The sequence below is a fragment of the Dryas octopetala genome, chromosome 8, assembly GCF_963921425.1.
Source record: "Dryas octopetala chromosome 8, drDryOcto1.1, whole genome shotgun sequence".
Taxonomy (NCBI): domain Eukaryota; kingdom Viridiplantae; phylum Streptophyta; class Magnoliopsida; order Rosales; family Rosaceae; genus Dryas; species Dryas octopetala.
Genome location: NC_141373.1, coordinates 6,624,632 through 6,635,392, shown reverse-complemented (window position 1 = coordinate 6,635,392; position 10,761 = coordinate 6,624,632). Strand labels below are relative to the sequence as shown.

Sequence of the window (10,761 nt, the reverse complement as noted above, 5' to 3'; positions counted from 1 at the left end):
GCGAGAAGGAAGTCGTGGCCAAGCACGACGCCGACGCCGGCGATGAACTCCGAAATGTTGAAGATGTCTCCAATACCATTGTGTGTTTGTTTGTGTTTGTTTGTGTTTGTGTTTGTGGCTGTCGTTTTGTGTTTGTTTGTGATTGTTTTTTGTTTTATTTGTTTATGTTTATTTATGTTTGTCTTAAATTTTCTTGTTTTATGTTGGTGAAATGAAATAAAGGTATTGGTGGAGACAAAATATAGAATTTATATTTTAGGTAATAAAATTATAAATTCAAATATAGTCAATATTGACCTTATATTAAAGATCTCTTTAAAATAAAACTAATGGTATAATTTTTATAAATATTTAAACTATAAATTATAACTTAACTATAACTTAATCTAACTTAGGCTTAATTTAATTATATACAATTACATTACTCTCAGCTCTTACTCTCAGCACCACTGTAGCTTCAGCACATATCACTCTCACTCTCAGGACAAAAAATCACTTTTCAGGCCAAAAAATCACTTTTCAGGCTATGTCTCACTCTCACTCTCAGTCTCACCACTGTGGATGACCTAAACTTTATCCTTATAAACTTTGGATGATGTGGAAGCACGTGTGGCTATTGGTTTTAACGTACGTATTGAGTGCGGTATGATACTATAAAAAAAAATTGGAACATATCCAACTTAAAAACAATTAATATTGGTAAACAAACCCAAAACCTTATAAATTTCTAAGCAAGATTGTACTTCTCTAATGTGAGATATCACTCCCAACCTCTACATCTAGTGCTACTGATCATAGATTTGTATTAATGTTATATAGAAGGGTTTGATTAGCTGTTAAAAAATCATTATTAAATTGACTTGGGTTAATTACAAATAAATCAATAAAATTTTTCACAATTACATTTTAATCAATGCACTTTTTCATAATTTTATTTTAGCCACTATTGACCAAAATGAAAAACAAATAAATTACAATAGATTAATAAATATACATTACTATTCAAATTTAGATTTGTATTATATTTGTATTTGACTGTTACGCAGCAAAATGACTTAAAGTTTAGCTCCCAAATTTTGGGCAGAGCCCAAAACCCAAAAGTCAAAACCATAAGCTCCAAAACCTTAATTCTAAACCCTAAACCTATTTATATATCATGCACGTCCATTTCTATACCCTAAACTAAAATTAAGACAATGTCATAATTTTACGCTCATAAGTAATGAAAAAAGGGATGGGCAAATTGGTATTTTTCAATGCACTAATATACATGCATGATATCATCAAGTGGATTATGCTTAGTAACTAATATGAGATATAATTTTAAAACTCATTGACTTTTTTTGGTAAAGAAAATTTACATCAACTATTATGTAATATTAAAATATTTTATTAATTTAAATGTAATTTGCTAAACTGACTTTATTCCAAAAAAAAAAAAAAAAAAACTGACTTTATCCCTTGTCACTTTCTTCTTTTGCCTTTCCCTTTTCTTGGATAGGAGCCAATTAAGCAAATGTGCTTCTTGACTTGGATAAAGAAGTCGACTTCAAAGTGCTTTACTGTTTTATTCTGAATATCTTTTTGTATGGGCTATTCATTATTAAATTGGTTGACCTAGAGTTCTAAGTTTTTTTTTTATGCCATATACAATTCTAAGTTTTTGGCTAATTGATTTTTAAGTTGGTTGACCTTCCTGTTTTCAACTTTGTTTTAATTATTTTGTATGGGGCATGCTATTATTGAATTAGTTGACTCTAGCGTTTTGCTCTTTTAACTATTCTTTCAAATAACTTTGTATGGGAATGGGACTTATTATTAAATTAATTTTTTTGGCCTACTATTGTTAAAAATAGTTGATTTTATGATCCTAAGTTTGCTCTTTGCCCTATAAAAAAAATAGTTGACCTCCATCGTTCTTTGACATTTTTATAAATAAGTTGACTTTTATGCAATTCTTCAATGTTTACTCTATTATATATTATTTATGTTGAAGGTCCTATATACCAATAAAGTCAGTAGCATATGCGAGATTTGATATGCTCATATGCCACAATAAAAATTGAAGTAATACTGTAACATTATTCATACCCAACCTCCATTGCTATACCCCTTATTCAACTATTTTTTTTTTCCTAAAAATTCATATTTTACTCTTAAGAAAATAAATCAAAAAAACCAAAAAAATCAGAAAATTAAAAAAGAAAAATCCAAGAACCCCATCCACCCTCACAACCCAGCAGCGGCACCCCTTAGTTTAGCCATATATGGTTAATATATGGAACAGGACCCATTATGAGTTAGGTGGTCATGACCCATCATATAGTTAATAGTTAATGGTGTTAAGCAAAATTGTAGTCTTAAATGTCCTAATTAAACAATTTATGCATGCTATTGTCCAATGGGTGGTCAATTGGTTCAATCATATATATGACAGAATCTGAGACCAGCAGCCAAGAGACGCATTGTAGCTGACTTATTCTGGTGAAACAGATAATTGAAAAAGTAAAAAAAGGGCCCTATAAACAACAGGCAGGTGTAACCCTGGTATATTAAAAAATTGCAGAAGCTATAGTAGAACCGCCATTATAGCATTAATTATATACCACTGAGCCTGTGACAACAACCTGAAGAAAAGTGGAAGTGGCTTCTTTAGTCTTACGAGCCTGTGATGGGATAGTTTACCTGTGAAGTGTGAAAAATGGCATAGAATTATTAAGAGAGAATTTGAAAACTGAACCTTTTTTTTTTGTGTGCGGAGAATTTAGAAATCTATTCATTCGATAGTGTTTGAGATTCTGTGAGAAATACTCGAAGCACTATTCAAGAATTGTTCAAACACTTCTCAAGAAAGTTCGAGTACTATTCAAGAATTAGATTTTTAAATTTTTAAAGAATTGACAAATTCTTTAAATGAATTGAAACAAATTTTGATTAATTTTCCAAATGTTTTAATTATTAATCTGCGCTGTGAATTGTGATGACAATTTTGGGGCTTCACCAAATATATCTTTGATTGAAGGAGCACTTGAGGGAACAAAAATCCAATTGACAGATGTATTTTTTGGTTCCAATAGTTTTTGAGAATGTTAGAGTCAGACCCATCTTCACAACTGTCCTTTTATATACATTGATGTGATTTTGGTTCTGTTTTAACATAAATAAGAATATATATATATATAATATTGGGAAATTATTTTTTAATCCAAAATTACTCTTGAACTTGGTCCTTGCTTAGTTGTACTAGGCCCCATCAAGGTAGCCTTGTGCAGATTGTTTAATGATGTATGACTATATCATGTACTAGCTAGGCCCCATCAAGGTATTCATTGGTAAATGCTATTTGGCTATAAATATGTCCTAATCTCCTTTCCCCCAGAGCATCAAGCAAATCTTGCTAGCCTTCTTCACAATTAGCACTAAAGCAAAATACTAGCTACTCCATCCCACACTAGACTCCCAAAGAGTATATGGAACCTGAAGCAGCTATTCCAGAGGGAGCATGGAGCTCACTTGATGGAATGTATACCTCCGAGGAGGCAGATTTGATCATCATGTCCCAGTTGCTTGCTAACTGTTCAGTCACAAATGAGCTCAATGAGGCTTCAAGCTCTGGATCATTCCCATTTTCAATTTGTCCCAGCCATGAATATTCAACAACAACTACCATGGAAGGCATTGAATCTTTTAGTACTGTTGGCAGTAATGAGAACAACTACACAAGTGGTTCTCACCAAATTATGGCAACAAACTATACCTCTGATGCCTTTTGTCTGTGGGAGGGCAACACTGGTACTGACTTGTTTCTCAAGCAAGGTGAAGAATATGGCATGAACCAAGAATTGAGCATTGGCAATGTGGGAGAGTCTGGCAGAAACCAGCAAGGAGCTGCTACTATTTATGAAAAGCTTCTGCAGCTCAAAAGGGAATCTGATGATCAGATGAGAATAGAAGTTGTGCCTGAGAACTGTAAGAAAAGATCTTGCAGTTCAGTAGAAGTAAGTATATACACAAGAAGCATTCAATGCACTTGGTGATGATTTTGAGTATCTCCCTTATCATAATTGAATGATCAAATTTTTTGTAGGTCCAAAAGAACAAGAGGAATGTGAAGTCGAAGAAGAGTCAAAAGCCGGTCTTAAGCAGAAACATTGAAGATATCAATAATGCCATGGCCAGCACCAGAGGGCAGAGCTCAAGCAGTTGCTGCTCAGGAGATGATGATTCCAATGCTTCTCATGATCATGATTTGATCAGTGGAGGTGTGAGTCCAAAAGGAGTTGCTGATCTCAACTTGAATTGCAAAACAAGAGCCAGAAGAGGATCAGCAACTGATTCCCAAAGCGTTTATGCAAGGGTAAGTCCATCAAATGCTGGTATATTCAATATTGATTATTGACCATATTATAGCTAATTCATTCTTTGAAAATCAATATGCTTCCTCTGATCCTATCAATATAAAGCTGATTAAGTTACTGTATGTCTCTTGCAGAAAAGAAGAGAGAAAATAAACGCGAGGCTGCGAATTCTACAGAATCTTGTTCCAAACGGGACGAAGGTAATTGGCAGCATATATGCTCTGATGGCAGCATATTTGGTGTAAATTTCTAAGGGCTTACATGCAGATTGCAGAGTTTTCATAATTGGCTTTTTTGGTAGTGTAGGTTGATATCAGCACAATGCTTGAGGAGGCTGTCCAATATGTCAAATTCTTACAGCTTCAGATCAAGGTAATAACAGAAAAACAGAAAAACAGAAAAAAAATAAAAAAAAGATTTCACATTTCATAATCAAGCTTAAATTAAAAAGGCCTTGATATTTTTGATGATCTAATTAATATTGTATTTGGGTTTTTGCTTTGCAGCTCCTAAGCTCTGATGATCTGTGGATGTATGCTCCTATTGTTTACAATGGAATAGACATGGGAATGGACTTGAACTCTTAAAGCTAAAATCACTTGGAGACTGTAGAGAGATATTCAACTTTGAAAATATGAGGCATTGCATAGTAATTTATAAGGGTTTAAGATGAATGTCTAGATTTCTTAAGAGACAGTCATAAAATATTATAGGAGGTCATGCTGCACAGCTGCAGGCTTAACTGAGGGCCTGAGGCCATTGTTGGAAATAAAGGCACACAGAGTGCTCTAATACCACTTGTTAGAAATTGAAGACAAAGTGATATTAATTGGTTTCTCTCTCTCGCTGACTCGCTGTGCTTAAGATTAATACGGTCTTGTCCGGTTAACATTTGAGCCGAACTAGACTAAGGATTTTGAGCCCATCAGCTGACCCAATATTTGTACTTTCATTAGTACAAAGTATATGCTTTCAATTAATTTGTTTCTTTTGGTTTTTTAATTAGTTATAGGTTCCTTAATTAGTATATTTTACTTGCCCAATATTCACTTGCAAAAAAGAAAATAAGAAAAATAAATAAACTGAGGAATATTCAATACTTGATTAGGGCCTGTATCCATTACCCTGTTCATATACTACCTACATCTCTATAGCACAACAAATTATGGACTGGGGGAAGAAAAACAATGGGGAAAAGAAGTTGATATAGAGTCCACTCTTTCCTCCAATAAAAGGACCCGAAATTTTTTTTTAAAACATATGTACATATGAAAATGGGTATGCTGAGTTGTACTTTTTCTTTTAGTAAGGCCTTCTGCGATAATAAAATCTAAACCCAAACCCGAAAAACCCATTTTGGGCATCAAATAGTGTCAAAAATTTGAATTTGAGTATCATCAACCCTAATGGTGCTTAAACCAAAATGGGTTTCACTATTTTTCACTAATTTAATTTATATATAAATTTGATTAAGTGCATGTTAACTTAAAGTTTATAATTTTTTTATTATGAATGTTATATCATTGTTAATATTTTAATTTCTTCAAAATGATACTAATATTAATATATTAATATAATATTTTAAAATCATAAAAACATTAAACACACCAAAATTTATTCCATTTCACAATATGAACGATAAACAAATACATAACTTAATGATAACCTACATATAAACGAAATAACATTGGCCGCTCAACCAAATACTAGAGTGAAGACATAAATAGAACTACAACAACGACGGTCTTCAGTAGTTTCCACGGGTTGAGGACAACTCACGGGCGTTTACGTAAACATTCTTATAATTAAAGGAATATGATATATTTGCTTTGGCTTCACAATTGGGCATGGTTGAATGCCCTTCCCGCAAGTGCATAGAACTGAGCCTGAGTCTTTGGGTATTGAGAGTTTTAAGTCCCACTTTACACAATAGTGGCATAATGGCCTATTTCCTTCACGATCACACATACAATATTACGACATTGGGAGGCTTTGAAAGTAGTTGATACAAACCCTACAATTTGGATTACAATCATCAGGATCATCACACTTACACAAGCTCAAATCAAGGTCTTGGCTGGAGCTCTCATCGAGGGATTTCCTGGAGTTCTCCTCGAGGGCTTGCTTGGAAGAAGAAGTCATTTCTAACGATAGTGATATGGTGGGGGTGGCCTACCAATTAAACCTTGATATTTATAGGGGGAAAAACATGATTTTCCCATTGGATACCTTAATGGATTCACATATACTCTAATCCCGCATGTGAATTAATAGGTATGTGCAGTGAGATGAAGTGTAGAGTCAGTGTATGGTCTTGTCATTATTTGAGTGACATGTCAATTCAAGTTATAAAATTTGTATGGTTGTGTTATTGTCAGTGTATGGTTGTGTTATGTCAAGTCAGCTATTCGAATTTCATGCCTTTATTTCATTTCACCTACTACAATCGACAAACACAAATCGAAAACAACATGCAACTCGAATTTGAAACATAAAACAACACACGGAAAACAGAAAACAGAAAACAGAAATACAAACACTCTCATGTCTAAACATGATTCTGAACTCAACCATGTGGTGCGTTTCCTTCTCGGATCTATATGTGCTCAATCAAATCTTCTTTTAGGGATGCATTCACCAGTCTTAACCTAATTAAATTGCGACGATAATTCTCATCAAGTAATGAGGATGGCACCAGTCCGTGTACACTTAGTTGCACACCATCATATTCTGCTTTTGTCCGTTTAACGGTCTCTTCTGCATCAAACTGCTATCAGGCTGAATCATCTTTAGGTCTCTCATCTTCGATAATCATATTGTGCAATATTATGCACGCCTTTATGATAAACCCAAAATCATTTAGTTCTCAATATCGAGCCGGGCGTTTTATAATCTATCAACGGGCTTTTAGAATCCCGAACGCCTTTTCCACATCCTTTCGGTAGCCCTCTTGTCTGTTCACAAACAATTTGCGATGATTCAACACCGGACTGTGTATTGATGAAATCAACATCGCTCATTTGGGGTATATCCAGTCAGCAAGATAGTATGAGATTTTGTATTCCACATCATTGACTGTGTATTTTACTTTGTGGGCTCTTCCAGATATCTCTTCATCAAAGAAATGTGAGCAGTCTAGCACAGTAATGTCATTCATAGAATCTCCAAATCTGAAATTTGCATGTCATACCCACGTGTCATATGAGGCAACTACTTCTAGAATAACAGTTGGGATATGGTAATGCCCACGATAGTGAGCTTGCTCAGCCATTCGGCATTGGGCAATTTTGTCACACCCAATGCATACAATCTAAGCTATCAATCATACATGGAAATCCTTTTTGACGGCCCTTCCGCATTAGTCATCTCATATCCTCCAGATTAAGTTTGCGGAGATACTCATCCCCATAGACGTCTGCAATTGCTCGGATGAACTTATATAATGCATTTTTGACGGTGCTCTGACTTATAGTCAATAGCTCCGAAACCACATCGAATAGATAGCCATATGCCATTACTCTCAAAGCCGCAGTGACCTTCTGATGGGGTGTGCAACCATATCTACCAGTTGCATCGGGTCTGGATTGGAACCAATCATCATTGAGGCACACATCATGGAGAATCTTATTGAATAGGGGTTGATGCATACGATATCGTTTGCAGAAAGTCACAGTGTCCTCTATCGGTGCAGGGATAAAGTAACTATCTATCAGCCGTTCGTGAGCGCCTTCCCTATCTCGGTGTGTGTAACGCCAACTGGATGACGTATCACAGTGCTATGGACATGGGGCAACGACAGATTGACCCATGGACATATGTATACACCCCACGAGCTCCCTCCCTTCCCCTTCCCTCTCGTAATTTTCATCGAACTCGGACTCGGAAGACGCCTGATTGCTCGAAGACGAGATGAATAGTAGTACAAAGGATTCATGGATTAATTAACAATGGTACAAACATTCCTAAAAAAAAATGGTACAAACATATGTCATACAATTAAATATATACATTGATAAAATAAAACTTACCACCATATTTTCATTCGTATCGCTTTGACGCTTCCTTTCGGCCTCCATCAACGCCGTATAAAATTTGTTGCAAGCACCCGCAATGTCCTTCCACCGCGATTTAATTCCGCCAACCTTCCATATAGTTGGTGTGCCCAAATTACACTGAAAAACCACAAAGACTTGCTCCCAAAAAATCGTATTTTTTTTATTCACACCAAGCAATGCATTTGGAGACTTCTCTAGCCAAGCTCTAGTGAGAGCTTGATCTTCATTTGTGGACCAAGCAAGATCTCTAACTATATTGAATTCACTAAGTTTGATGAAAATGTTGTATAAAAGAGATGAATATGAAGAAAAAACTAAGAAAAATGAGGTATATATAGAATTTTTTGTTTATTAGCCGTTATAAAATTAGGGGAAATTTTTAAAATTTTTCTACAATTTTTTCGGATACAAGATCGAAGAAATTTTAAATATTCCGATACAAAATAATTGTATTCGATCCATACAATTTCTAAAATATAATGAATGTAGAAGAGTTTAGCTCCATGATTCATAATAATTGAACAAAATACAAGATCAATATATATATATATATATATTATAAGCTTGGTGAGAAGTGGTGTCTTGTAATTGGCCTCTGTGAAGTGCGAATGGGCAGGAAGTACTGGCATGGTTCTACCAACTTCCCCGCTTCCAGCTCTTACTGAAAGAAAATGGTGCCCAGCCCCCCAAGCCGGCCACGTATGAAATTAAGAAAAATAAAAAGAGATATAATATTTTTCATGCAGAGAAGGAAATCAGATTTCAAAAGGGATTGAAATAATATTCTTTTTTTTTTCTTTAAATAACCTGCTATATATAATTTATATCCAAAGGGTTTGAAACATTAATTAATTTATTGTTGCAAAAACACTAAAAGATTTGAGGGCTGCTATTTGCACACCCTCTTTTTTCTTTTTGCACACCCCTTTTGAAAAAGAAAAAAAAGCCTAAAAAAAAAGACCACTTTAACCCTCCCCTCACCCACACACCCCATTCCCATCCCCCCCCGTACACACCCCATCATCTTTCTCAAGCTTGCACAGCCACCCCCACCACCATTCTCCCTTTCTCTACCATCTCTCCCGACCACCCCAGCCCCGCCCCAGCCCACCCCAACCCAGCCCCGACCACCCCAGCCCCGCCCCTTCTCACCCCAACCCAGCCCCGACCACCCCAGCCCTCCAGCCACCGCGCGCAGCGGCTTCCAACCACCGGCGTGCCCTTCTCTCTCTCTCTCTCTCTCTCTCTCTCTCTCTCTCTCTCTCCGAGTAGCTGGTTCGGCGAGCACTTGCCGAACGGGTCCTTGATGTTCGGTGGGTACCTACCGAACAACACTCACATCGTTCGGCGGATGCCTGCCGAACGAGTGTGACATTTTCGGCGGGCCAGTGTCGAACGGATGCGCAGCTGCGCGCGGGAGGAGAGAGAGAGAGGAGGTGGTGCTGCTACAGGGCTGGGGTGCGGGAGGGAATGAGGTGGTCCGGTGAGGGGTTGAGTGGGTGGGTCGGGGCTGGGGTGGGCTGTGAGGGGTGGTCGGGGCTGGGTTGGGGTGGGCTGGGGAAGAGAGAGAGAAGGTGGTGCTGCGGGGGGGTCGGTGCAGGGGCTGAGGGGCTAGGTGGGTTGGGTGGAGGGGGGAGGCCGGAGGGGGAGGGAGGGAGGGGTGGGTCAGGTGAGGGGTTGAGGGGCTAGGTGGGTTGGGTGGAGGGGCTGGCTGGCTGGGGGAGGGTTGGAGAAGAAGAAGAAAAAAAAAAAAAAAAAAACAGGGGGAAGGGGGTGTGAACGTGAGAAAAAAGAGAGGGAAAGAAAGAAGGGTGTGTAATGAAATGAGGGTATTTTAATAATGGGTTAGGTGTGTGTTGAGAGATTTTGAATTTGAAGTAAGTGTGTGGGGTGTGTAGGAGAAAAAAAGAGAAAAAGGGTGTGCAAAAAGAAAAAAAAAGGTGTGCAAATAGCAGCCCTCTTTAAGAAATAGGGTATGAATATTGTATAAATAAGATATTGCAAAGTAGCAAGTCGTGCGATATTGGGCAGTATGCATTAGGCTTTGGGGGCATAATTATTAGGTATTGAAGAATGAAATCCTTTTTTTTTTTTACGCGTGGAATGAGCGCCAAAATCGCCGAGATCGGAGGTGGGAATTTGGTGATTGGCCATACATATATGCATGACTGCTTCTCTCTTCACTACTCGTGTGCAATTTGTTTATTGTTTATTTTTATGTAGGAGATAAACATTCGGACTTGAGACATTTCTAATATTGTGGAGTAAGAAAAGAAATAAGAGAAGAGAAGTGGTTGCTGGTATTTTAGGTAAACCAAATTGTGGTGAAGCCTGTAACATCAAAATGT

General features: G+C 37.0%; 1 protein-coding gene across 1 annotated transcript; it reads left to right on the top strand.

The window, feature by feature from the left end:
- The first annotated feature begins 3,470 nt into the window (after positions 1-3,470).
- LOC147276597 (uncharacterized) lies at positions 3,471-4,945 on the top strand. The gene is made up of 5 exons (XM_086255533.1): positions 3,471-3,998; positions 4,088-4,357; positions 4,493-4,558; positions 4,665-4,730; positions 4,865-4,945. Exons 1-5 carry the CDS (start codon positions 3,471-3,473, stop codon positions 4,943-4,945), a joined length of 1,011 nt encoding a protein of 336 aa, XP_086111659.1.
- Positions 4,946-10,761: the final 5,816 nt, after the last annotated feature.